Source organism: Gadus chalcogrammus, chromosome 5 (assembly GCF_026213295.1).
Source record: "Gadus chalcogrammus isolate NIFS_2021 chromosome 5, NIFS_Gcha_1.0, whole genome shotgun sequence".
NCBI lineage: Eukaryota > Metazoa > Chordata > Actinopteri > Gadiformes > Gadidae > Gadus > Gadus chalcogrammus.
This window is the reverse complement of record NC_079416.1, coordinates 23,636,801-23,664,282: the sequence shown is the minus strand read 5'-3', so window position 1 is coordinate 23,664,282 and position 27,482 is coordinate 23,636,801. Positions and strand designations below refer to the sequence as shown.

The 27,482-nt window shown below is 53.7% G+C and overlaps 1 protein-coding gene across 1 annotated transcript in view; it reads right to left on the bottom strand.

The window, feature by feature from the left end:
- Positions 1-27,482, bottom strand: part of plekhh1 (pleckstrin homology domain containing, family H (with MyTH4 domain) member 1) — a 42,341-nt gene that overhangs the window by 13,430 nt on the left and 1,429 nt on the right. The window contains exons 2-20 of the mRNA XM_056590325.1: positions 21,747-21,969; positions 14,984-15,046; positions 14,294-14,443; positions 14,116-14,199; positions 13,798-13,879; positions 12,487-12,669; positions 11,458-12,215; positions 10,807-10,885; positions 9,703-9,785; positions 8,855-9,002; positions 8,357-8,496; positions 7,554-7,664; positions 7,135-7,221; positions 6,063-6,221; positions 5,154-5,234; positions 4,524-4,733; positions 4,162-4,273; positions 2,580-2,692; positions 57-233 (exon numbers count right to left, since the gene is read on the bottom strand). Coding sequence (XP_056446300.1) covers positions 57-233; positions 2,580-2,692; positions 4,162-4,273; positions 4,524-4,733; positions 5,154-5,234; positions 6,063-6,221; positions 7,135-7,221; positions 7,554-7,664; positions 8,357-8,496; positions 8,855-9,002; positions 9,703-9,785; positions 10,807-10,885; positions 11,458-12,215; positions 12,487-12,669; positions 13,798-13,879; positions 14,116-14,199; positions 14,294-14,443; positions 14,984-15,046; positions 21,747-21,908 — 2,982 coding nt within the window. The 5' untranslated portion in view covers positions 21,909-21,969. The remainder of the gene's footprint in view (positions 1-56; positions 234-2,579; positions 2,693-4,161; positions 4,274-4,523; positions 4,734-5,153; positions 5,235-6,062; positions 6,222-7,134; positions 7,222-7,553; positions 7,665-8,356; positions 8,497-8,854; positions 9,003-9,702; positions 9,786-10,806; positions 10,886-11,457; positions 12,216-12,486; positions 12,670-13,797; positions 13,880-14,115; positions 14,200-14,293; positions 14,444-14,983; positions 15,047-21,746; positions 21,970-27,482) is intronic.

Below are 27,482 nucleotides of genomic sequence, written 5' to 3'. Positions count from 1 at the left end.
TAACCGGCGTTAGCTCTGACCTGGTTAGGGACTAGTTAACCGGCGTTGGGTCTCACCTGCGTTAGGGAGTAGTTGTTTGGCGTGCGTCGGTGCGTCTGCTTGATCAGCTGACAGTACATCTCGTTCTGGAGCTCCGGGTGGGTCAGGCACACCTGCAGTGCATTCTGGGCCAGCGAGGTGTGGTAGTCGATGGAGGGAGACTCCACCAGGACGTTGATGAAGAGTTGACAGGACTGGGGAGATAAGGGGGGGGGGGACCAGTATTAAAGAGGATACTGGAGCAGGGGGGAGGGGCGCCAGTGGCTCGGGAGGTAGAGCGGGCTCACTTGCTCACCCTAACTCGCCCTGCTGGTCGACTCCGCTGTCGGTGTGTGAACGTGTGTATGAACCGTTGTAAGTCGCTTTGGATAAAGGGTCTGCTAAAAGCGTCTGCTAAACGCCCATAAAGTAAAGGAGACATCTCCCAAACTCTCTAGTGCGCCAACGTCAGCTGGCCCAATGCTACATGTCTTTTCTTCTCTGTTTCTAGCTACTGTTCTGTCCATAAAGGCACAAAATCCCATAAAAAAGACCAAGTATTCTGCTGCAAACATTTTCTGCTTCACACAAAAAAATCGATTCAATGAACCTGAAGTTCAACACGAGTCCAGCAGCAGCAGGGGGCAGCAGATCCTCTCCTGACCAACAAGCCGCGCAGCGCAGAAGAGTTTTGTTATTCAATTTATCTTAAGTGGTACTTTGAAGCCGTCCAAATCCTTCCCAGAAAGATGCATTACACTGCAATTAGCACAAAGGACCCGTTTTTCCGTCTGGTTGTTTTTCAAAAAGGACAAAGAAAGCAAAATGCAAACCTCATTATTTCTGAAAAGCGATAACTCGCGGCGAGCGGAGACAAAGACGGCCTTTCTGAACGCTTCGGACTCATGAGAACAAAGTGGAGGGCTGCTTCAAAGCGCCGCCGCCGCCGCCGGGACTTGAAAAGACTGCCGGTTCCATTCCCTGGCTGCCTCTAAGTGTCTGTGCGGAGGGTTTCAGGGCTGGCTGGGCACAGAGAAAGCCCCACAGAGCCGAGCTCCGGGCCAGCGGAGCGGGGAGAGAGCTTAGATACGGAGCTGAAGAAAGGAAGAGGGGGACAGAGAAACTGGAGCCTCGGTTCAAGGTCAAGGTTCACCGTCTTCCTCTGATCATCTTCCATCCTTTATCCTCCCTCCTCCTCCCTCCCAACCTTCCCCCCTCCCCCCCCCCCACCAAAGCCTTGACCTCCCAAGTTACTTCCTCCATTAAACAAGGGGCGCCTCCTTTCACACGCCTAGTAAACCGGGGGAGCGTTTAGCACCCGATCAGGGCTGATAATCAGCCCCCCCCTCCTCTTCTCCATCTCATCCCTCTCTCTCCCTCCCTCCCTCTCCCTCTCCCTCTCCCCCCTCCTCCTCTCCATCTCATCCCTCTCTCTCCCTCCCTCTCCCCCTCTCCATCTCATCCCTCTCTCTCCCTCCCTCCCTCTCCCTCTCCCCCCCTCCTCCTCTCCATCTCATCCCTCTCCCTCTCCCTCTCCCCCCTCCTCCTCTCCATCTCATCCCTCTCTCTCTCCCTCTCCCCCCCTCCTCCTCTCCATCTCATCCCTCTCTCTCCCTCCCTCTCCCTCCCTCTCCCCCTCTCCTCCTCTCCATCTCATCCCTCTCTCTCCCTCCCTCCCTCTCCCTCTCCCCCCTCCTCCTCTCCATCTCATCCCTCTCTCTCCCTCCCTCCCCCTCTCCCTCCCCCTCCTCCTCTCCCACTCATCCCCCCCTCTCTCTCTCTCTCTCTCTCTCTCTCCCTCCACCACACGTTTTAATGACCTGGGGGGGGGGGCCCTCTGGGGTCCCCCCCCAGAGTGTTTGATGTGTCCGAGGCCTCTGGAGGGCAGAGAGCATTCAACAGAGCCTCAGTCAGAGAGTGAGTGAGTGAGTGAGTGAGTGAGTGAGTGAGTGAGTGAGTGAGTGAGTGAGTGAGTGAGTGAGTGAGTGAGTGAGTGAGTGAGTGAGTGAGTGAGTGAGTGATACAGTGATACAGTGATACAGTGAGTGAGTGAATGATTGAGACACAGACAGAGACAGACACAGAAGCCAGAGTAGAGAGGGAGACCATGACTGCCCAGTGCTAGTGGCATAGTTAACCTCTGACCTCTGGTTACTAGATCCTTTCCCACATGATTTATAGATCATAGAGAGAGAGAGAGAGAGAGAGAGAGAGGGGGGGCCGGACACAGATCCAGAGGACAACCAGAGGGACAGAGGGTCTGTGTGTGGAGGCAGGGGAGACAGAGAGAGCGAGAGGGAGAGCGAGAGGGGGAGCGAGAGGGGGAGCGAGAGAGGGGGTTGAAGGGGAGAGGGTGTTTGTAGCAAGGAATGAAGAGTGTGTAGGAAGGGTTGAAGTCGCGAGGGGAGTTTGTAGTAGTAGTAGTGTGTAGTAGTAGTGTGTAGTAGGAGTGTGTGGTTGGATTGAAGGGGAGTGTGTAGTAGGAGTGTGTATTAGGAGTGTGCAGTACGAGTGTGTAGTTGCAGTGTGTAGTAGGCGTGTGTAGTAGGCGTGTGTGTAACCTTGAAGAGCTTCAGGGCCTCAGTCTGGAGGGCGTCGGACGGCAGCGTGGTGAGAGAGCAGCGCAGACCCTCCTGAGAGCAGCACAGAGCCACACTGCCCCACAGCACCGAGTCTGGGGACACACACACACACACACACACACACACACACACACACACACACACACACACACACACACACACACACACACACACACACACACACACACACACACACACACACACACACACACACACACACAGATCTGGTTATACTGGAGTGACCCTGCATCTGAAAATCATTCCCCACCAGATCAGTCATAAACAGCGTCTGCATTCTGGATTAGCATCCCAGATCAAAATAGCTAGGCTAAATGCTAACAGGAGGAGCCTCGACTAGCCCTGCGCCGCCCTCAGATAACAACTTGACTCATTTACCAACGCAACCCACACTACTTATGTCTGAACTATGAGGGTCTACGGTTACAGTGGACGTCTAATTTAAGCACCGTGCCTACAAACCATGATAATCACAAAGTCGTTCTACGGGGCTCTTTTGAGTGCCTGGAAACAGATCTATAAACGCAGCTGTTGCTGGGACATGGAGAGGAGCTGACTCCCACTGCGGCTGGTCCGCTCATACCAGAGCCACTGGCTGTCGTTGAGGACTGATCCATGATGCTGGTACGATGCAGCGGGCACATTGAAACCTGTTCCTTAACCGCGGCTGTTAGGAGATCGGCTGATTACCTAAACGAGGTTAAAACCAGATGACTCGGTGTGCGTGTAGAGACAGAGAGAGAGAGAGACACAGAGAGAGAGGGACAGAGAGAGAGAGACAGAGAGAGAGACAGTTAGACAGAGAGACAGAGAGAGAGACAGTTAGACAGAGAGACAGAGAGAGAGACAGTTAGACAGAGAGAGAGAGAGAGACAGTTAGACAGGGAGACAGAGACAGAGACAGAGACAGAGACAGAGACAGAGACAGAGAGACAGAGACAGAGAGAGAGAGAGAGAGAGAGAGAGAGAGACAGAGACAGAGACAGAGAGAGAGACAGTTAGACAGAGACAGAGACAGAGACAGAGAGACAGAGAGACAGAGAGACAGAGAGAGAGAGAGAGAGAGACAGAGACAGAGACAGAGAGACAGAGAGAGAGAGAGAGAGAGAGAGAGAGACAGAGACAAAGACAGAGACAGAGAGAGAGAGAGACAGAGACAGAGACAGAGACAGAGAGACAGAGAGACAGAGACAGAGAGAGAGAGACAGAGACAGAGACAGAGAGACAGAGACAGAGACAGAGACAGAGACAGAGAGAGAGAGAGAGAGAGAGAGAGACAGAGACAGAGACAGAGACAGAGAGAGAGACAGAGAGAGAGACAGAGAGAGAGACAGAGAGAGAGACAGAGAGAGAGAGAGAGAGAGAGAGAGAGAGAGAGAGAGAGAGAGACAGAGACAGAGAGACAGAGAGACAGAGACAGAGACAGAGACAGAGACAGAGAGAGAGTCACTGTGCCCACTGTAAAGAATTCAGTGTGGTCGAGAGCCGTTGCTAGTGGCTGGGTCTAGGGGAGCGAGCGATAGATATGGAGGTCTGGACTCACCGGGGTCTCCCTCTGCGTCCAGTAGTTTTCCGATCACCTGCTCGTACTCCGTGCCCACCTTGAGGCCGGCGCCGCTGCCCGCCGCCACCGTCAGGTGGTACAGCCACGTGTCCTGGGGGGGGGGGGACACACGTGTGAGCCAGGGCAGAAGCCTTCACCCAGAGCCACAGTCAAAGACACGGGAGCAGGAAGTGGAGCCCAACCAAACAACAACAGATCGGGATCCGCGTTTATTTGACATAACTCTCACTGCTCTCACTGCTAGGTTTTGTAGAATTTACTTGCTGCCAGTTCTTTCTTTACATTTCTATATCCTTCCATATTCATTCCCCACCACCTCCACCACCCCCACCTCCCCGTACCTTCTCCTGCTTGGTGCCGATGAGCAGGTAGGTGGGGCTCTTCTCCCAGGGCTGGACCACCAGGGTGCAGTGGGAGGACAGGAACCCGCGGCCCCCCGCCCCCCGGGGGCCGGGGCCCCGGGCCCCCGCCTCGTAGTCCTCGTCGGAGTCGCAGGAGCGGTCCACCTCCTGGACCACCGCGTCCCGCACCCGCAGCTGGCCCAGGGGGAGCTGGGGTACAGATAGGAGGGGGGGTTAGTGGATGGGGTACAGATAGGAGGGGGGGGGCTGACCCTCCCCGGACTGATCCGCCCCTCAGATCAGTCCGGTGGTGCTGGAGCTGTTCCTCGTTCTCAGTGTCAGTGATTCCCGTTGTCGGGCAGAACGGCGCCACGGCTCTGATGTGTGAAGCTGGAGGCAGTCTAGTGGTTCTGCTGTTTGGTCACAGACCAAAGGTTCTGGGTTCAGGACCAGGACTCCAGCCCGAAGCTGAACCCACTCACAGGTGAAACCTATCTACAACAATGATTCAACAGTAAATAGCAGATGTTATCCCTGGCGCGTGTTTCATTGGACAGTATGTTGGCGTATGACGTCGTCAGCCCTGAGCACCGGGGCGTGTTCGGGCAGAGGGGGGCTTGTTTTATGAACCTTGTCGTCCTGGTTGCGGTAGTAGTAGAAGACCTTGCCGACCAGAGAGCACCACACCAGCTTGGAGTGTCCGTGTTTGACCTGAAACAGACGGGTTGCGCTAGCGGTTAGCTCCTAAATAGCTATGACATTAGCAACGATGCTACACAGGATAAATACAACTAAAGTAAAAGTCCTCTTTCCATTGAGGTAATAGACTTAAGGCTACAGAAATATACAAAGCATCACTAGAAGGTTCACCGTCTACTTAGAGTTAATCATTGGCTGCGTCGTAGCTTTGTATGCGGGGAACGGGTGAACCCCGGCCAACTGACAAACAGATACTGACCTAATGGACCCCAACCGACCGGTGAGAGGCTCAACTACATAATGATGGTACAAGCATCCTGAATAAATAAATTAAATGTTTCAAATAAATAAATATAGAGAGCGGGGATGGTATCGCTAACATGACGTAAGGGGCTTTTGAAAAAAACGTGATGATGATGAAGATGAACCTCATCATCATCATTCATCATCATCATCACAGCTATGCGTCAGTTAATAAGGGTCACAAGGTCATGGAGGTCATGGAGGTCACCAGCGCCTGGCCAGGACCCGACCTGCACATCTGGGGCCCCGAGGGGGGCGGGGCCATAGGGGGCGGGGCCTGAGGGGGGCGGGACCCGGTCTTGAACCAGCTCAAAGCTGTCAGAGACCACACACACCACACACACACACACACACACACACACACACACACACACACACACACACACACACACACACACACACACACACACACACACACACACACACACACACACACACACACACACACACACACACACACACACACACCACACACACCACACACACACCACACACACACACACACACCACACACACCACACACACACACACACACACCTTGGTGAGCCAGCCCCTGGCGGCGGGCTTGGAGGCGGTCTCCACGGCGACGGGCCCGCTGGCCTGGACCTTCAGGACGTTCTGCAGCACGCGGATCCACTCCTCCAGGATGTTGGGCGAGTCGGCGGTCAGGAAGAACGTCTTCTTCTCCGTCACCAGCTGAGAACCGGGAGAACCCACAGTCTTCATCACCCTCATCGCCACCAGCACCACCTCCACCACCAAGACCACCACCACCGCCATGATCCCCCCACCATCCCAGAAATCACCACCACAACCTTCATCATCCTCATCGCCACCAGCACCACCTCCACCACCAACACCACCGCCATGACTACCACCACCACCACCACCGCCATGATCCCCCCGCCATCCCAGACATCACCACCACAACCTTCATCATCATCATCTTCATCACCACAACCCTCACCGTGGTCGTGTCTGAGCAGATCAGATCAGCTGTTTGGATAAACCCACAGAGAGACACAGAGACAGAGAGCGAGAGAGAGAGAGACAGAGAGCGAGAGAGAGAGAGACAGAGAGCGAGAGAGAGAGAGACAGAGAGCGAGAGAGACAGAGAGCGAGAGAGACAGAGAGCGAGAGCGAGAGAGACAGAGCGAGAGACAGAGACAGAGACAGAGACAGAGACAGAGAGAGAGAGAGAGAGAGAGAGAGAGAGAGAGAGAGAGAGAGAGAGAGAGAGAGACACAGAGACAGAGAGCGAGAGCGAGAGCGAGAGAGCGAGAGAGAGACATTCCAGGGCCTGATGTCATCTTAAGCCCTGGCGCTGGAATGCAGAGCTTCTTCACACACACACACACACACACACACACACACACACACACACACACACACACACACACACACACACACACACACACACACACACACACACACACACACACACACACACACACACACACACACACACCTCCCCTGAGCAGTGGCATGGTGTGTGTTCTCGCTGCTCGTCTCAGACGAACAAGAATCAAGCATCAAGCATTCACTCCAGGGGAAGCATGCAGAGGTCAAAGGTCAGCAGGTGACCGGGGGGGGGGGGGCGTCAGCTCACCTGGAATGTCTGAGCTCCCTCTCCGCGGGCGATCCGACAGGAAGAGGTCAGCTCCATCTGGCCCTGGGGCTTCCGGATCACGTCGCTCTGAGGACAGACGCACACGCAGACACACACACACACACACACACACAAACACACTTAGTATTTCAACTTAAACAGCTTAACCCATGTCTAGGCTATTCCCACGTATTTATTTTTTATTTCTACTCGTATTTTTATGAAAACTATCTGATATAAACCCTAACCAAGCCGTGCCTGCTCGAAGAACACAGAGTGTGTGAGTGAGTGTGTGACATATAGAGTGCGACAGAGAGTGTGACAGAGAGAGTGCGACAGAGAGAGTGACAGAGAGAGTGTGACCGAGAGAGTGTGAGAGTGAGTGTGCGACAGAGAGAGTGTGAGAGTGCGTTTCTCACCGGAGACTTGTAGTAGAGGATCTCTCCGTTGCGGAGGATGAACCAGCGCCTCTTCCAGGCCTTGATCTGACTGCCCATCTTCAGGAGGTAGCCCGACTTCTCCAGCACCTCCTGCACCATCACACGGTCCACAGACCATACCTCAACACCACCGCTCTACCCTTCATCATCATCCTCATCATCACCAGCTCCTCTCCGCTCTACCCCATCACTCATCTTCCTCTTGGTGCTCAATTTCTCCACTCTCCTCTTCCTCCCAGCTTCAGTTTTCCTCACCTCTACTCCTCCAATCCATTCCTGTTTTTCTCCTCCTCTCCCCAGGTCTACTCACCGGGAGGCTGTTGCTCTCCCCCCTCCTCCTCCTCCTCCTGCTCCCCCTCCTCCCTCCTCCTCCTCCTCCTCCCCCTCCCCCCTCCTCCTCCCTCCTCCTCCTCTTCTCCTCCTCCTCCTCCTCCCCCCCTCCTCTCCTCCTCCCCCCTCCTCTCCCCCCCCCCTCCTCCTCCCTCCCCTCTCCTCCCCCCTCCCCCCCCCCTCCCTCCTCCCCTCCTCCTCCTCCTCCTCCCCCTCCTCCCCCCTCCTCCTCCTCCTCCTCTCCCCCTCCCCCCTCCTCCCCCCCCCCCCTCCCCTCTCCTCCCTCCCCTCTCCTCCCCCTCCTCTCCTCCTCCGCTCCCCCCCCCCCCCCCCCCCCCCTCCTCCTCCTCCTCCTCCTCTCCCCCTCCCCCCTCCTCCCCCCCCCCCCCTCCCCTCTCCTCCCTCCCCCCTCCCCCCTCCTCCCCCCTCCCCCTCCCCTCAGCTCCCCTCACCGGCCCGCTGCTGCTCCCGCAGGAGTAGGACGAGGTGCGCTGGACCTTGAGCTCGGGCTCAGAGTAGTCGCTGTCCAGGGAGTGGGCATCGGGGGGGATGGCGTAGTCGCTCTCCGAGCCGACCGACGACATGGACACCCCTGGGGAGGGACAGAGGGGGAGGGGTGAGGCGGAGGGTGAGGGAGGGGTGAGGAGAGGGGGAGGCCAGGAGCCATCAGCCTCTGGTTAACCAGAGTTTACCGGAGGCTGGTTAACCAGAGGCTGGTCTGAGGTCACTGTGAGGCCCCGCCTCCAGTGTGAGGCCCCGCCTCCAGTGAATCCCTGCCTTTATAGAGCAGTGAGTGAAGACCACCTCGGGTAACACAGAATAAACACACAGCTCTGTTGAACACACATCCTCCATCTCCCACCAAAAAAATATAGTTCCTCAACACTGTTGCCAAGCAGCGTATAAGTACCTCCCCCTTCCCATCAGTCGTCCCCCCCCCCCCTCCTCACCTCTCTTGGCGGCGCGAGGGCTCCCGGGGCCGCTGCCCTTGCGGTCGGGCCCCGGGGCCGAGGTCCTCAGGCTGGCCAGGGAGCCGCTGTCGTCCTCCGAGCCCGAGTCCTCGTCGGCCAATGGGACGCTGCTGATCTGAGTGGCTTTCTGACGCACAAACACACACACACATGCACATACACACACACACACGCACACATGCATGGCACACACACACACACACACACACACACACACACACACACACACACACACACACACACACACACACACACACACACACACACACACACACACACACACACACACGCACATGCACACATGCATGGCACACACACACACACACACACACACACACACACACACACACAAGACGTTAACATGTCGGCGGGAACCACAAGGCCGTGCCGCAACACACGTCCTGCATGACAGTTGTTGACACTCTTTGTCAAACTTTTCGTCAAAGTATTATTTTAGAAATTCATCTAAACAGGGAAACCCCTTCCCCCCATTGGTCCATCGTCCCAGAAGAGCTCGTTCAGTCAGAGCGTTTATCAGACTCACAATCAGTCCATTCGTCAGAAGAAAGAGAAACAACAATATATCTCTGTCGGTACGGTAAGGATGTTCATAGAACCAGGTGCCAAGCACTAACCATCACTAGGTTAACCCATTCCCCGTAGACAACAGAGGCTGCTAGGATGAGATACTACAGAACCAACACTACTATTTAAAGTTGATTCATTTTTTTTGCAATTTGTTCTTACAGTGATTACAAAAAAGTGTCTGTAACAAAATCCAACTCCCCAATAGACCGGAGCGCCCCTTTGGGGGGTGGAGCACTCACCCCTTTCAGCGTGGTGTACACCGGGACGTTGATGTTCTTGTAGATGAGGTGGGGGAACGGCCCTGAGGCAGGGCACTGGAGACCTGCAACACACACACACACACACACACACACACACACACACACACACACACACACACACACACACACACACACACACACACACACACACACACACACACACACACACACACACACACACACTTATTATTTCCACTTAAACTGTTTACCACAGGTCTAGGCTATTCCCACACATTTATTTTTTATTTCTACTCATCATTTTCATGAACACTATCTGATCTCCCCCTAACCCTAACCAAGCCGTGCCTGGTCGAGGCTTTGATCTTAAAACAGTCTCCGCCCCACACGTCTGCCAGAGGCGGAGCTAGAGGCCTGAGAGCCGTCTGACTGGTAGCGAGCGATGACATCATCATCCCCAACTAAAAGCCCCTGCTGTCTCTTCGCCCGGCAGACAGGAAACCCGATCCTTTAACCCCCTCCAATCATCACGCAGGAGTCTGCAGGCAGCGCGCAGCCGGCGAGGCAGAAGACACGCTGGTAATTATACGCTGCCTTCACTCTTTCATCGCTGATTAAAAACCACCACCACCACCACCACCAACCCTCCCTCAGTCCTCTGCTGAGAACACACACACACACACACACACACACACACACACACACACACACACACACACACACACACACACACACACACACACACACACACACACACACACACACACACACACACAGTGCATCTGCCAAGGTGTGTGTGTGAAGCCCCGAAGGGAAAAGGAAGTGACATCAATAGGAAGAATGACAGACAGATAGGACCCACCGCAGTCAGTTAAGCATCAGGTGAATGACACAACACACGCACACACACACGCACACACACACAAAAACCTGTGCAAACACAGACAACCCCCCCCCCCCCCGACACACACACACCTACACACACAACCACACACCTACACTCAAAGACCAAAGATCAAACCCTGGAAATGAACTGCCTGTGCCTGTAAGCCCGGCAGCATTCTGTTCACAGGATTGCTCCATAACAGAGATCCGCCGGCCCATCCACCCATGATAGACACTCACCTCTCCCAGCCCCCCTGGCCGCAGGCACGGCCTCCGATACCCTCATCCCTGACTTGGCCACGGCGTAGATACGACTCTCCTGCAGGGGGGGGGGGGGGGGAGGTTACATAACGGCATGAACCACAGAGCTACACACCGCTGCTGTTTCTCACCAGCACCAGAAGAACAGAAATGGAAGCAGTCGCAGAGTGACATCACTGGAACATTCGCTATGCCAACGGATGACGCTGCTATGGTTCTGCCATCATCGCGCTCGCCAACGGACAAAACACTTTTAATATCTCCTGCTTCTGCCCGCTGCGTTGGAGGAGAGAAGGGCTGCATTTGGACGCATTTAGCCGTCGCCTCTGCTTTATTTCTCCTTCAGTTTGAAGGAAAGCATGATGGTACCAAATTTGATGCAATTCATTTTGAATGAAGAAGGACGCCGACTGTGATACTTTGAGGCTTTGAGGAGGAAGAAACGAGAAACGAGCGCCACATGAAGACCAGCGTCAGGCCGGGGCAGGTTCATTCCTAGTTTAATCTGTGTACGAAAACACACGGGCACAAATTTGTACATCGCACCTTTGATGATGCATAGAGTCGTACTGCGAGGATTTGAGGATAAAAACCCGTAAGCGCTGGATAACAAAGATGTGACCACCGTACCCAGGAGGGGAGCCGGTGGAGAGGGGGGGTGGGCGGCTTCAGGACCTCCGCGTCCCGCCGCTCCGGGTCCTCGACCGGCCCAGCGAGGGCCCCCCCAGCGAGGGCCCCCCCGCCGGGGGACGCCAGCTCCGGGGCCACCGGCCCCTCCACCACCCCGTCCATGGCGTCGGGGGTCCCGTCGTCGATGTCCGTCTCCTCCACCAGCTGGGCGAAGGGGGGGGGGGCGGTGCTGTGGAGGGTGGAGGAGGAGGAGGCGGGGCTGGTGGGGGCGGGGCTGGCGTTGAGGGGGTGCAGCCGGTCCAGGCCGGGGGGCGGCTGGCTGCAGTGCTTCTTCCCCAGCTGGACGCTGTCCCCGGGGGCCAGGGGGGTCCGCAGCTTGGGGAGGGTCAGGGCCCCCGAGGGGGACAGGGGGCGCTGGAGGGGCGCGTGGCCGGGCGGGGGGAAGGGCTGGTTGGTGGAGGGGGAGCGGGCCAGCAGGGGGCTCGTGGGGGTGACCCCGGTGGGCGTGGTCTCCGTCTCGGGGCTGCTGGGGCCCTGGGCCATCTCGTAGGCCGAGGACGAAGAGGAGGAGGACGAGGAGGACGAGGAGTGGAGGCACTGCGAGCGGAATTTGCTGTTGAGTTCGTCTGAAGAGTGGTCTCTGCCCTCCCCCCGCTCCCGGACGCTCCCGGGGGGCCCCAGGCTGCCGGGGGCCCCCATGCCGCTGGGCCCCTCCCTGGGCCGGCCCTTGGAGCCTGGTTCAGGGGCCCACTTCAGATCTAAGAGAGGAGACAACAGTCTGGATAAACTTCAACAAAGCCTTAGTTTCTCAGATCCATAAAGATACGTCCCCCCCTTTGGGATCAATAAAGTGAGTTTAATAATGATCCCACTGGGTATAGACTTGGAGGTGAGCATGGTGTGTTTAGCATCAATGGGGACATTCAAGACGTGGCCTTCATCCTGTCTCAGTCCACCCCTGGGGGTACTGAGTGGCGTTCACAGGCGGCAGTGCCCCCCACCAGGGCCCTCTCAGAGAGGACCACCCACCTGTCAGGGGGGCCTTGGCTTGGTTGGCTCCCCCAGCGGCGGTACGGGGACCAGGCTGTCTCCAGGACTCCTCCAGGGCCGGGGGGGTCCCGGGGCAGCTGGGGGGGTACAGAGGGCTGGTGGGCACCAGGTGGGCGTCCGCCGCAGGGGAGGTGGCGGGAGACGGAGGCTGCTCCAGAAGAGCTGCGCAGAAGGTGGAGGACAGGTGGAGCTGGTTAGGTCAGTCTCCTACAGCACGCTCCTCTTTAGTCACGCTGAGGCAGGGAGTGAGATGGGAGTGAGACGACTAGAGGAGTGAGACGCCTAGACGAGTGAGACGTTTAGAGGAGTGAGACGTCTAGAGGAGTGAGACGTCTAGAGGAGTGAGACGGGAGTGAAACGTCTAGAGGAGTGAGTAGGTCTAGAGGAGTGAGACGCCTAGACGAGTGAGACGTTTAGAGGAGTGAGACGTCTAGAGGAGTGAGACGGGAGTGAAACGTCAAGAGGAGTGAGTAGGTCTAGAGGAGTGAGACGGCTAGAGGAGTGAGGTGGGAGTGAGACGTCTAGAGGAGTGAGACGGCTAGAGGAGTGAGTAGGTCTAGAGGAGTGAGACGTCTAGAGGAGTGAGTAGGTCTAGAGGAGTGAGACGTCCAGAGGAGTGAGACGTCCGGAGGAGTGAGACGTCCGGAGGAGTGAGACGTCTAGAGGAGTGAGACGTCTAGAGGAGTGAGACGGCTAGAGGAGTGAGTACAGCTAGAGGATTGAGACGTCTAGAGGAGTGAGTAGGTCTAGAGGAGTGAGTGGGTCTAGAGGAGTGAGTGGGTCTAGAGGAGTGAGTGGGTCTAGAGGAGTGAGTAGGTCCAGAGGAGTAGGTAGGTCTAGAGGAGTGAGTGGGTCCAGAGGAGTGAGTAGGTCTAGAGTAGTGAGTGGGTCTAGAGGAGTGAGTAGGTCTAGAGGAGTGGGAGCGTCTAGAGGAGTGAGTAGGTCTAGAGGAGTGAGTAGGTCTAGAGGAGTGGGAGCATCTAGAGGAGTGAGTAGGTCTAGAGGAGTGAGTAGGTCTAGAGGAGTGGGAGCGTCTAGAGGAGTGAGTAGGTCTAGAGGAGTGGGAGCGTCTAGAGGAGTGAGTAGGTCTAGAGGAGTGAGTAGGTCTAGAGGAGTGGGAGCATCTAGAGGAGTGAGTAGGTCTAGAGGAGTGAGTAGGTCTAGAGGAGTGGGACCGTCTAGAGGAGTGAGTAGGTCTAGAGTAGTGGGAGCGTCTAGAGGAGTGAGTAGGTCTAGAAGAGTGAGTAGGTCTAGAGGAGTGGGAGCATCTAGAGGAGTGAGATGTACTACCTTGTAGTCTGTCCTGCAGCAACATTATCTGCTCTGCCTGCCGGAGGTTCGCCATCTTCAACCGCTGGTTCTCTGTCTCCATCTGAGACCCAGGAGAGAATAGAGCTTAGGGAGAACCTTCAGTACAACCCAACGTATGGAAACAGATTAACCACAGCGATGCAATGAGGTCATCACTGTAACTCACAAATCACAAAATAACTCTAAAGTAAATCTGACATTTTGAAAGTGGAATGACTGTTGGCCCTGAAAGATGAAAGCTTTACATGAGGCCTTTTCCTTTGAGTCCAAGCTTTGACTCTGCATGTCTGAGCTTACCTCCCTGAGCTTGACAGTGACCCAGTCCTTAATCTTCGCAGCTTTCTCTTCGATGACCTTTGCTTCCTGGGTCCTCACCAAGATCTGTGTTTCAAGGGAAATACGGATTGCGGATTACATCGGATGTTTTATGGACATAAATGGACATTTTTGTGGTCCGCATCTGCCTGCTTCATACCTGTTTTTCCAGCTGCACCTGCAGTCTCTTTATCACAGCGTCCTTCTCTTGAATCTGATCGGCGAGGTCCTGATACTTCCTGCACAGCGAACTCTCTGATTCGCTGGTTTGTATGTTGGCAGATTTCAGTTGTTCCTCCATGACATTAATCTGGAACACATAGTTCTTGAGTCAAAGCAGAAATGTTGGACACATGTTGGTTGTAAGGGGAAGGTCCCTAGGTGAGTACAGGGCACCAGACAAAGACTGAGCTACGGTGGGATTTAAATCTCCGACAAGAAAAACCTTTCAAAGCCCTAAGTAGGTACGACTCTGTGGTCAAAAAGAAAAAATGTACCACTGAACTATCCCCTTCAGAGTAGACCTGAAAGACCCAGAAAATGTGTGACTAAATCCAAAGAAAAGAGACGGAGACACTGATAGATTCAGGTTTAGTCTCCGAAATCTAAATCCAACCAACTTTACCCCTTTGGCCAAACGTTTGAATGACCATTTTGACTCTTTCATTTGTGCTATCATCGTGAAACCGTATATCTTATATATTATAACCTTATAATTAATAACATTTTCACAAAAAACGCTCCGTTTGTTTGTGTCAAGAGTTTGGCCCCCACCGCCAAAAACTCCCATCCTGTAATACCCCCCAGGAGAAAGGAACCAGGACCCGGTACCAGTAGAGACCAGCAGTACCTGTTTCTCCGCGTGCATCGCCCGCTGGTCAGCCTCAATCACCCGCTGCTCCAACTCCTGCATCTGGAGTGACGGGCAGAGGAAGGCTGGTTACCACCGCGGATCAACCGTCGGTCGGGTCGGGGGGGGGGGCAGTGGAGCTGGAGGGGGGGGGGCAGGGACCGCGGGAAACCCAGACCTCCAAAATGACCTCCTTGACCCCCCGTCCACAATGGAGACTTGCTCCTAATTAAAAAACCAAACTTCTTGGAGCTCAAGCAAGTCAAGCTCATACCTGTTAGGGTACGCCCCGAACAGCTTCCAGACCAGCGAGGGCTTCACGTCCTAGCAAGACTTAATCCTCACGTGTGCTGCCAAATAACCACTTTTAGCCTGGCACACCACCAACACCAACACCAACACCACCACCATCACCACAACACACACTTCGGTCCGACGCTGTGGCACTCAGAGTATGGCGACATTATGAATGTCAACGCATTCGCCCCGCCACAAAACCAACAGTGGTTCATAGGAGAAGTAACTCACTATTGAAAAGGCCAAACATTAGTGTGATGGAATACGCACACACACACACACACACACACAGGCAAACACACACACACACACACACACAGGCAAACACACACACACACACACACACACACACACACACACACACACACACACACAATATGGAGGCCGCAGCCCTCAGTTCACTGGCTCAGTTCAATGGAGAACAAACACGCTAATGGATTCACTCCTTTCCGAGGAAACACATTTAAATTCCTCTCTGCGTCTTTCCTTACGCTCCCTTTGTTCCCGTCGGCCCTGTCCGATCTCAAAGGTTCGCCGTGCCACGACCTCTCACCTCCAGAGTGGAGGTTGGGGAGGGGGGGGACCAGTTCCCATAACCTCCCCACTGGTCCGTCTGCGATCAACACTCAGTAGAAGAAGAAGAAGGCCGGCTCCACCGCGTGTTGAGGGCGGTTCGACTCTTCACCCCAATGCCAACACCACTTGTTGAGTCAAAGGGTTTAACGAGCGGAATAACGAACCGCTCTTCTCCCGGACGACGTTAGAATGTCGGCATGGTGGCACCGTTGTTGGCACCAGTGACTTACAGCAGTAGTACCCTTGGGTCGGACTCCAGCTGGTCTGCGTGTTCTTCAATCCTCATGTCGGTCTTGATCCCAGACAGGAGGTATGGGAGGTATCTGAACCCAGGACCCACCAACTATACAGACGTTCTCTTTACCATGCAGAACAAGACATCTGATGCTTTGCTGGGATGACCCTGTGTACATATTTTGTATCCATTCGGCATTCTTGTGATTTTAAGGGTGGATATCTCTGGGAGGTCAGGTCATCAGCGAAGGTCATCTTCGCTGATGACCCCCCCCACCCCCGCGGGTTAAAGGTGAAAGGTCAGGAGGCGGAGGAGTCGGGGTGAACCTCTGGGTCGGTAGATCGGGATGTGCGTAGCGGGCCCGTCTCTCTAGACCCGTGGATGTACGCTGGTCTGGAGTGGTACCGGGGGCCACTTTCAGGGGTCAAAGTCCTGGACCCCCTGGTGGTAATTCATCCAAAAACCAGAACGCTGATCTAAGGTAGGGTCAGGCAGAAGGGTCTCGTTGTCTGACCTGGTACCTCCTTCAAAGGGCGGAGGGAAAGAGAGCTTCCATTTAAGATCTCTGTTTCATTCCCATTACGAGGGATCTTTTAGAGTTGATTAGCAGCGGGTATTACTCCCTCGCATTCAACGGTCCCAAGACTCAAAGGTTGACGTGATGGTCGACGGGTCAAACAAGTTCGCTGTGCTACAGTGTGCTGCGAAGACATGTCTCATACCAGAGTCGGGCCGGGCCAGACCAGAGAGTGTTTGGAGTCTGAGCGGTGGATTGTGACCACAGTGTCTAACAGGTGATGACTGGTTTACAGAGCGGTTGGGGGGCTTTACTGGACAACTATGCCAGCTATTCAGCATCTGTTGAGGCGCTGCTGGGTGCCACAGCCTCGAGGCCCGTCTGGTTAGCGGTGTTTTAGGGCCTAAAAAAGAAACGTGGAACATAAAAACAACTTAAATGAATCCCAGAATGTTGTTGAATGACCGGGAGCAAACACGGGTGAACGAAGCAGAATGAAGAACAGATCCAATCCCTTTGACAGACAGATTGTGGCGCCATCACATCTGCAGAAGTGTGTTTCTCGCACTAGTCATCGTCCACACTGCCAGACAGTGAAAGCTGGCGGTAAACCGGGGCTTAAGGTGTCAATGAGGAGTACTTCACCACACCAACGGCTTCTGTGCTCAGAAATATTACGTGTAATGTTACAAATGAATAACGACAGAGCCCAAGCTGTTCCGCTCATCTGTTCATTCGCTTGGTCGAGTAAAACAAGCAGCATTTGACTTGTTTTTGAATTCTCTCTTGCTCAGCCCACTGCTCACACCTACCTTTCTCATGGTTCAACGTATTTAACAGAAAGGGACGGATGTGCAACTCAATTTAATCTCGGCAGATCCTGCCGACTCTCGCTATAATTATTAACTTCAGGGGCAAAGAAGTTCAACGACTTATTGAACGTTGACATGATCTTTGGATTGTCGGCCAAAGAAAGCAAGTCACAACACTGTGCTGCGTATTACTCGACTAAATATCTCACCCAACACAATGTTTACGCCAAATAGCGCACAGCAGAACTGGGTGAACTATGAAGAAGGGTTGATCCAAACAGCTCCTGCCCTTAAAATAAATGTTTATACTGACGAACGAGAGCCCAGTTGAACACATGTTCAGTCGGGCCGGGTCAATGAGGACAACCAGGAGAGGACAAGATTTATTGCAGAAAATCTTTCGTGTATTTCATGCAAGATGTTCTATATTAGCAAGCCCATCCAAAAACACTAACAGAAACGTCATCAAATCCAAAACAGCTTACAGTTTATGCAAAGAGATTTTCTACCAAAAATGTCAGTTTAATTGGTGTTTTAAAAACCGAAAATTACGCTAGTTTGCATGATTGGGTTATAATTTCCACATCCATCTTAGGCAACTCACACTTTACAGGGAATGACCCTTTATGGTTTGGCCGGGAGCAGTCCCACGTCGTGTATTCCTTGGTTAGGACAGTCCCGGTGGTCTGCTCTATCCCATCATCATGATGAACACCTTCAAACCCCACAAAGAGAGCCCAATAGAGAGCTGCTGGCACTGGGACATCAGAGAATAACGGTCAACATTTGACCAATCTTATTTTGCAAAGACTTGCTTTCCATGATGGGAAGTTGGATAATCAATTCTTAGGGGCAGGCTTATTATAGCGATAACATTCAGCTAAAGGGTCGCTATTTCTCTCGGTTACTTAAATCGTTTTACACTTTTCCGTCTTATGTTTCATCCACAAATTCACCCCGTTTTAAAAAAGTGTATTTTTTTTTACACTCAAATAGAAAATGGATTTTTGTAACGGCTGAATCGTCCCCGATCTCCTCTGCAGCTCATTGGAACTAACTCAAACCAAGAGGTACATGCTTAACTCAAACCAAGAGGTACATGCTTAACACAAGCCAAGTCCAGTGATAGAACCTTAATCACACGAGCCAAGGTTAACAACACATCTGATACACAAGCAATGAGATGCATGGATAAGATCAACCGACTGTAGAAATGTTTGAAACTGAGTCCTGAGTTCCAGGTTTAAGGTGAGTGGGCCAGTCAACCTCCCAACCCACGCACACGCACACGCACACACACACACACACACACACACACACACACACACACACACACGCCATGTCACAGTGAAACCAGCTCCAGGTTTCTTTCCATCCCAAAGTGGGTCAGTGTGTGAACGCTCCAAACCGTGGTACGAGCAGCGAGATGGTGAGCAGGGAGCCGGCTCCTCTCCTCCCAACAGCAGGACAGAGGGCAGCCCAGTGCGGCACCCAGAGACACGCAGACACAGAGAGGACTGGATTAACCCCAGGTGGGAGATGGGGACAGCAAGAGAGAGAGAGAGAGAGAGAGAGAGAGAGAGAGAGAGAGAGAGAGAGAGAGAGAGAGAGAGAGAGAGAGAGAGAGAGAGAGAGAGAGAGAGAGAGAGAGAGAGAGAGAGAGAGAGAGAGAGAGAGAGAGAGAGAGAGAGAGAGAGAACGAGAGAACGAGAGAGAGAGAACGAGAGAGAGAGAGAGACCGAGGGGCCTTCACTTATGTCAGCGAGGAGTTCAACACAGATCAATGACAGAAAAGAGAAGAAAAACAACTGTTGCTCTTTAAATATGCATTTGCTTAGTTCCAGGTCTGCGTCAGAGTTCTACATGTGTTTAGATGGGCGTGCATGTTTACGCCTGTGTTTACGCCTGTGTTTACGCCTCTGGGAAAGAGGATGAAATGTGTGTGTTTGTAATCAATCAATATCTGACATTGCTTAATTGCGTTGGAATGGAAAAGGCCATTTGATGTGCAAGTGAGAAACGGGGGGGGGGGGGGTTCTTTGTGTGCGTGTGCGTGTATGTGTGTGTGTGTGTGACCATGGGTGCATGTGACCGCGTGTGCATGCATGTGTGTGTGCGTGTATGTGTCCACTTTGTCAACACGTGGTTGGACGTGGAGCGCGGGCTCTAAGGGAGCAGCTGGAGGCCCGGCCAGCGGAGCATTAGCTCCAGACGGGATGCAGATTTCATCTTGCTCCAACAAACTCTCTGGTCCTCCACCACTGACACAGGGCTTCATTCTAACCAACGCTAAACATACTTAACTAATCAACGTCCTGTTGAACATACTTAACTAGTCATTCTAACCAACGTCTGCTAAACACACTCACTAGTCATTCTAACCAACGTCTGCTAAACATACTTAACTAGTCATTCTAACCAACGTCCGGCTAAACATACTTAACTAGTCATTCTAACCAACGTCCTGCTAAACATAATTAACTAGTCATTCTAACCAACGTCTGCTAAACATACTTAACTAGTCCTTCTAACCAACGCCTGCTAAACATACTTAACTAGTCATTCTAACCAACGTCTGCTAAACATACTTCACTAGTCTTCAAGGGACGAGAGTTCACGGTTAACATTGCAGTAAAAGAGTGAACATTGAAGTAAAGAGTGGTAACGAGACAGACAGGTCTCGCCGTCACCGGGGGTAACAGCCACGTGGTGAGACAGACAGGACTCGCCGTCACCGGGGGTAACAGCCACGTGGTGAGACAGACAGGACTCGCCGTCACCGGGGGTAACAGCCACGCGGTGAGACAGACAGGAGGTAACAGCCACGTGGTGAGACAGACAGGACTCGCCGTCACCGGGGGTAACAGCCACGTGGTGAGACAGACAGGACTCGCCGTCACCAGGGGTAACAGCCACGTGGTGAGACAGACAGGACTCGCCTGTCACCGGGGGTAACAGCCACGTGGTGAGACAGACAGGACTCGCCTGTCACCGGGGGTAACAGCCACGTGGTGAGACAGACAGGACTCGCCTGTCACCGGGGGTAACAGGCACGTGGTGAGACAGACAGGACTCGCCTGTCACCAGGGGTAACAGCCACGTGGTGAGACAGACAGGACTCGCCTGTCACCAGGGGTAACAGCCACGTGGTGAGACAGACAGGACTCGCCGTCACCGGGGGTAACAGCCACGTGGTGAGACAGACAGGACTCGCCTGTCACCGGGGGTAACAGCCACGTGTCTCTCTGACGGCGAGACAGACATTGGAACCGAGAATCGAAGCAGAGGAGAACCCTCCAAGTTAAACAGGACCCGTCACAGCAGAACACAACCCAACCGTCCAATCACGTCGCTCGGCTCGCGCCGGAGTTCACCACCACAGCACAATGAGTCACCAGCCAACAACTTCCCAGAATTCCATCTGTTTTCCCGGCGGTTACGCTCCACCCATGGCGCCTTGCACCGCGGGGCGCGAGCCAACAGTCAACAACTCGTCTCTCCGGCCTGCAGTCGTACGGCCGGCAGGTGAAGGAGGAACAACCAGGGCTCTGTCCTTTAATACACTTACTCATCACACACACACACACACACACACACACACACACACACACACACACACACACACACACACACACACACACACACACACACACACACACACACACACACAATACTATATTTACCCATACCCACAAAAGTTAACCGCTTCCTTGAGCTTGAAGCCAAAAAGGTCAACTTAGCCGTGAAGCTCAGCTGACTTCTTAGAAAACAGGTGAAACCGAAAGGGGGGGGAAAACGGAAACGTTAATGATTGTACGTTAAGTTGAGACCAAGAATTTTAGGAGAGGCTGTTGTGACAGAGGTCAGAGAAGAGAAGGCGGGAAAGCTGGCGTCGTTGTGTAAAAGGCCCAGACCAGGTTGCCTCAGCGATGGTGAACTAAGCGCCAGCTCGAGGTCTTTGTGAGGAACTGATGTTCAACGTGAGTGGCACAGAGACGCACTGAACCTAAACCTGAAGCTTTCCTCCACGCACACGCACACACGCACGCACGCACGCACGCACGCACGCACGCACGCACGCACGCACGCACGCACGCACGCACGCACGTGTCCCTCTATCCATCCATGCAGACACATGCACATGCACATGCACACATAATGTACAAAAACACACATAAACACATATAAAGATACGTATGCACACACAATGGGGAGCAAAAGAGTAAAGAAATCGGAAGCCTGAGGAGTGCTTCACGCCGTTCTCCCTCTCTCCCTCCTCCCCTCTCCCCCCCCCCCCCCCCCCCCCCCCCTCACCCCCCCCCTCACCTTCTCAGCCAGCAGCTCACGGATTTTCCCAGCTTGAAGGCGAAACCTCAGCAGCTGTGTCTCCAGGGAGACGCAGTGCTGGTGCCAGTCCACGCCGCCGCCGCCGCCCGCCGCCGCCGCCGCCTCCCCCACGCCCACCGCGCTGTCCAGGACGTCTGCCATGGCCGGCAGCTGTGGAGCCTCCTGGAAGTCTCCCTCCCTGACCCGGGACCTCCTCCGGTACCTGAGGGAGGCAGAGCCCGGTTAGTCCCTCCAGACGCACGTGTTCTCCATTACCTTCTGGTTCCTGCGCATGCGTTGCCGTCGGAAACGTAGATTGATTGTGACTTGTGGCTGTAATGAGTTAAACATGTGGGCTGTTTTTGTTTTTGCGGGAGAATCAAAAAGACTCAAAAAGACAGAATGGCAGTTTAGAAATTAGGACGGTTTAGAAAAAGACTCCAAGGACTTGATGAAATCATTCCTCCCCTCGGCTGGACTTAAACGGTCTGCTCTCCACCTCTCTGTCTCCCTCCTCTGTGTCTCTCCCTCTCTTTATTCCTATTTCCCTCTCTTTCTCCCTCTCTCTCCCCCTCTCCATCTACCCTCTTTTACTCTCTCTCTCTTTCTCCCTCCCTCTTTCTCTCTCTTTCCCTCTCTTGCTCCCTCTCTCTCTTTACCTCTTTCGCTCTCGCCTTCCCCCTCTCTCCCTCTAACCCTCTCTTTCTCCCTCTTCCCCTCCCTCCCTCTCTCCCCCTCCCTTCCTCCCTCTCTTTCTCCCCCTCCGTCCCTCTCTTCCTCCCTCTCCCCCTCCCTCCCTCCCTCTCTTTCTCCCTCTCCACCTCCCTCCCTCTCTTTCTCCCCCTCCCTCCCTCTCTTTCTCCCCCTCCCTCCCCTCTCTTTCTCCCCCGCCCTCTTCCCCTGCCTCCCTCTCTTCCTCCCTCTCCCCCTCTCTTTCTCTCCCTCCCTCCCACTCTTTCTCCCCCTCCCTTCCTCCCCATCTCTCTGGACTCAGGGATGATGATGTGGCTCTGCCTCGACCAATCAGGGTCCAGCCCAACGTGACGAGGAGCGCTTGTTTCGAGGAATGACCCCGGAACGACGGTGAAGGTTTTCCACACCGGCCAGCTGCTGGGTGCATTTACCGCCGTCGCCATGGAGACGCAGAGCAGCGGAACGCTGGCCGTCCAACGCACGTGTTGTGAATCACGGCACCGGGTACGAGTCAGACCAGCCGCCCAGCGGGGGGGGACCAGCGCACACACACACACACACACACACACTTTCATAGTAAAAAAATATGTAATTCACGATATATGTAAAAAACACACACCTCTTCCTTTCAGTGTGTGGACTGCACGCACAAGTGCACACTGTCGGCCCTGCTGTTTCCTATTTCCCTACGTACCCATCTTTATTAAACACACATGCATACACGACACACCCACACAACACACAATCTGCACGGAAGAAATACACAGGGGACACAGGGGACGATCACCGAGATGAACAGAAAGAGACGATCCTTCCCCACACACATACCTCTATACCAAACACACACACACACCAATCCCAGCCTCACACACACACACACACTGAACAAACCCCCCCCCCCCCCCCCCACACACACACACACACACACACACACACACACACACACACACACACACACACACACACACACACACACACACACACACACACACACACACACACACACACACACACACACACACACACACACACACACACACGGCTCCCAGGCCTGGTCAGGGACGCTGTTCTCTAAAACCAAATTACCAACTGAGCCCCCTCTTGCCCCCCCCCCCGCCCCTCTCCACTATCCCAGCCTGCCCCCCCTTCTTAATTACAGAGCGGGACTGAAACAGGACCGAGGGGCGACACAATGCTGTCTTTCTGCAGGACTGTCCGTCAGAGCTGGAGTGGGGGGTGAGGGTTGTTGGGGGGGGGGGGGGGTGCAGTCAGCACTGGGGTGGGGGGGGAGCCGGGGTGGGGGGTGAGGGTGGTGGGGGGTGCAGTCAGCACTGGGCAGGGGTGGTGGGGGGGGGGGGGTGGTGGGGGTCCAGGCAGAGAAAGGAAGAAGAAAGAATGTTTGAGAATAAATAGGCTGAGTGCCAAATGTTTGGGGAACGGATCGAGGGTGGGGGGGCGACTAAAGCTATTTTTACCTGAAAATGGGGGGGGGGGGGGGGGGATTGACGTGTGGACAGCTTTTTTCACACCGGTCTGATGTTCATTCACAAAGATATCTGGCTTTGTGTTCTCTGTTTAAAATCAATTAAGGAGGACGTGTTTGTTCTCTGATAACGAGGGCTGCTGCGGCTAAACTAACGACCCGCTGACTAGTGATAAGGAGGGACGATGGCCGATGTGAGAAAACGGCTTTGCACAAACATGAACGGAGATTAAGGAGTCCCCGACAAACAGCTGAGAGTTGGTTCAGGGAGATAAAGAAGGAGAAGCAGGCAGGCTTCAGTCGAACCGCTCAGACCAAACAGAGAGCAGCTCAGAGCCGGCCAGACACCGTCAGCAGAATCACAGACGCTCAAAGTCCAGCCACTCAAAGTGCACCGTGGCCTTCCCTACAATTAGCTTCCTCCTAAATACAGACCTAGCAAACGCAAATTACTGAAGTCAGGCAAGCAGAGGTTACGACTGCTCTCTCTCTCTCTCTGTTTGTGAGCTCGGACCCCAAACATCCACAGTCTACCTGTGGGCCTCGCGCCCCAGGCAGAGTGGAGTGTGTGTGTGTGTGTGTGTGTGTGTGTGTGTGTGTGTGTGTGTGTGTGTGTGTGTGTGTGTGTGTGTGTGTGTGTGTGTGTGTGTGTGTGTGTGTGTGTGTGTGTGTGTGTGTGAGAGCCACAGCGGGGCATGGACCAGAACAGCTGGGTACAGCTGGTTATTAGCCGCTAAAACACAATTAGCGCCGCCATGCTAATTCCTCAAAAACATCCTGCAGGATTCTCAGTTGGTGCAGCACGGAGAGGAGGGTTTGCGTCCAGCGACTGATGCCAGGGACTCGGCTGAACGCTGTCAGCCGTCCCCTACGTCCTCCGCTGTGAATAATAAAGCTGACAAACATCGTCTCTCACACAGCCACTGGCTCTGATTAAAATAGCGCTTGCTAACTCAATTTGGAAACCCACAACACACGAAAGAAAAGAATGAGGTCAGTGTGTAGGTGGCCTTTGAAGGTCTTTGTATACGTGTGTGTGTCTGTTTGTGTGTGTACGCAAGTGGTTTATGTGTGTCTTGTTTGATAGTGTGTGTGTGTGTGTGTGTGTGTGTGTGTGACGTGTGTCTTTGCAAATCGTTCTATGCGTTGGTCTGTGCGTGTGTTTGGGTTTTTTCTTTGAGCCTGGGTCTTTGTGAGCGAGTGAGTGAGTGAGTGAGTGAGTCAATGTTTGAATCCGTGCAGATCTGTTGAGGTCTTTGTAAGTGTGTGTGTGTGTGTGTGTGTGTGTGTGTGTGTGTGTGTGTGTGTGTGTGTGTGTGTGTGTGTGTGTGTGTGTGTGTGTGCTGTGTGCGTCAGTGTGCGTGGGAGGGACGTGGCCGGGAGTTTGGACCGGGTCAGAAGCCTCTCTTGTGGGGACAGTTTACGGAACAATCCAGACCACGACTGTTAGAAGATATAAAAATAAAACCTCCTAAGTGCCATTCCCACAGAGTGGAGCGCAGTAGATCAGCAGAGCCCAGGTGAGCGCAGAGTCCCACCAACAAACAAAGGCTCTTCCAACGGGCCGTCCGTGTTTGGGTTAGCGTCAGCCCTCCTGGCCACCCAGTACGGCCGGGGCCGGAGCCTGGGGGAGGGGGGGGAGCTGGAGGCTGAGCCCAGCAGGTCAAGCCCTCTTCAGGGGAGGAGGGCTGACCGGGAGTCCCTGGGCTGCTCCAGAAGACTTCAGAGACAGTCTGGGTCAGGGCCAAACATGCGCGCATTCGCACATACACAACCCAACAGAAATCCGACCACTGTTAATCCTTTTACAAGCCCTCTACTCCTCCCCCCCCTCCCCTCCCCCCTCTTCCTCCTCCTCCCCTCACTCCCCCGTCTCATCCTTCTCCTCTTCCTCCTTACAAACCAGATTCTCCAACCTTAAGCTGACGTCATGGAGGAGTCAGTGACCGAGCAAGAGGACCTCCCTCAGTATATATCCTCCACCATATACTATAGTACCATATACTATAGTATATAGTACTATAGTATATACTATAGTACTATATACTAAAGTACCATATACTATAGTATATAGTACTATAGTATATACTATAGTACCATATACTATATTATATAGTACCATATACTATAGTATATAGTATATATACTATCGTACCATATACTATACATGGTACTATATATTATAGTACCATATACTATAGTATATAGTACTATATACTATAGCACCATATACTATAGTACTATATACTATAGTACCATATACTGTAGCGTATACTATGCACCATAGAACCATCAATCACAGTACAGTACTATATACTGTCCTATTCACCCTTCATCACAACCATCGCAGAAAGAAAAGCTTTGGTCTGACTCTTTACGACTTTGTTGTTGATGACCAACCAAGTTCGTCATGAATGTTTTTCCGCCACTTCTGCATTACTCCACACATGAGCTCACCCCGATGGCAACAGATGTGGACAGTTGTTCTCAGGCTGAAATGTTGAAGTCGTTCCATTGGCCCAGGCATCCTTAAATCACTGAAAAGACACACACACACACACACACACACACACACACACACACACACACACACACACACACGCAAGACTTTGTCTTGCTCGGAGCACACGCACCCTCCAGGTAAGAATGAACCGGTAAATAGATGCAGGAACGCACACGCGCGCACGCACACGCACACGCACACGCACACAGCTGAGTGTGCAGCTGTGATGATGTCAGTGATGAGGTGGTGGGGTGACATCATCCATCCTAACTGGTGTCGTCTCTGCAGCATTCTAACTGGCTCCCAAGCCCCCTGACCCCCCCCCCCCCCCCCATTCCTCTACCACCCCCATCCAACCCCTCCTCTGACAACCCGGACCGCAGGTTTGAATCCCGAGAAGACGTGAGTCAGAGGGCCGGCTCGCTCTTGTTTAGGAGAACTGACGATGGACTGAGTGGGACGAGGTCGGGAGGAGGGGGGGATGATATTCTCTGGTTCACTGCAGGGTTGAACCAGAGAATATCTGCTCCCATCCAGGACCCCGGGCTGGACCCCGGGCTGGGCCCTGGGGGCGTTCTGGTTCCACCCGGGTACGAGCGCTGTGCTGTGGTGCAGGCTGGTCTACGGTCGGTGGCGGTGTGGGGAACAAGGCGCCGGGGGAATGCCTTCTCCGTTTGCTTCACAGCGGGAGAGACAAGCGGAGGCGCCGATGTCAACAGTTCTATTCCAAAATGAAACAGAACAGAAAAGAGGAGAGCAGAAGACTTGGACCACAGAGAAATTTGGAGAAAATTATTCCAAAAAGTATGACAATATGTCCCGAATGGATAAAGATCTGACTAAGCAATGTCAGCACATGGAACTGGGGAGGAAGCGTAGCTAGAACCACTGCACCATGGGCTAACCTCCTGCCATCGCTGTACTGCACACAGCTGTTTTTTAGAACTACCACTCTTCACCAGGGAGCTGAAACAGCCCTTATTGATGAGAGACAGAGGGGCCTTCTGGGAAATGCGGTCTTTATTCCAGAGAAAACGTACACTGTTCTTAAGCTCCT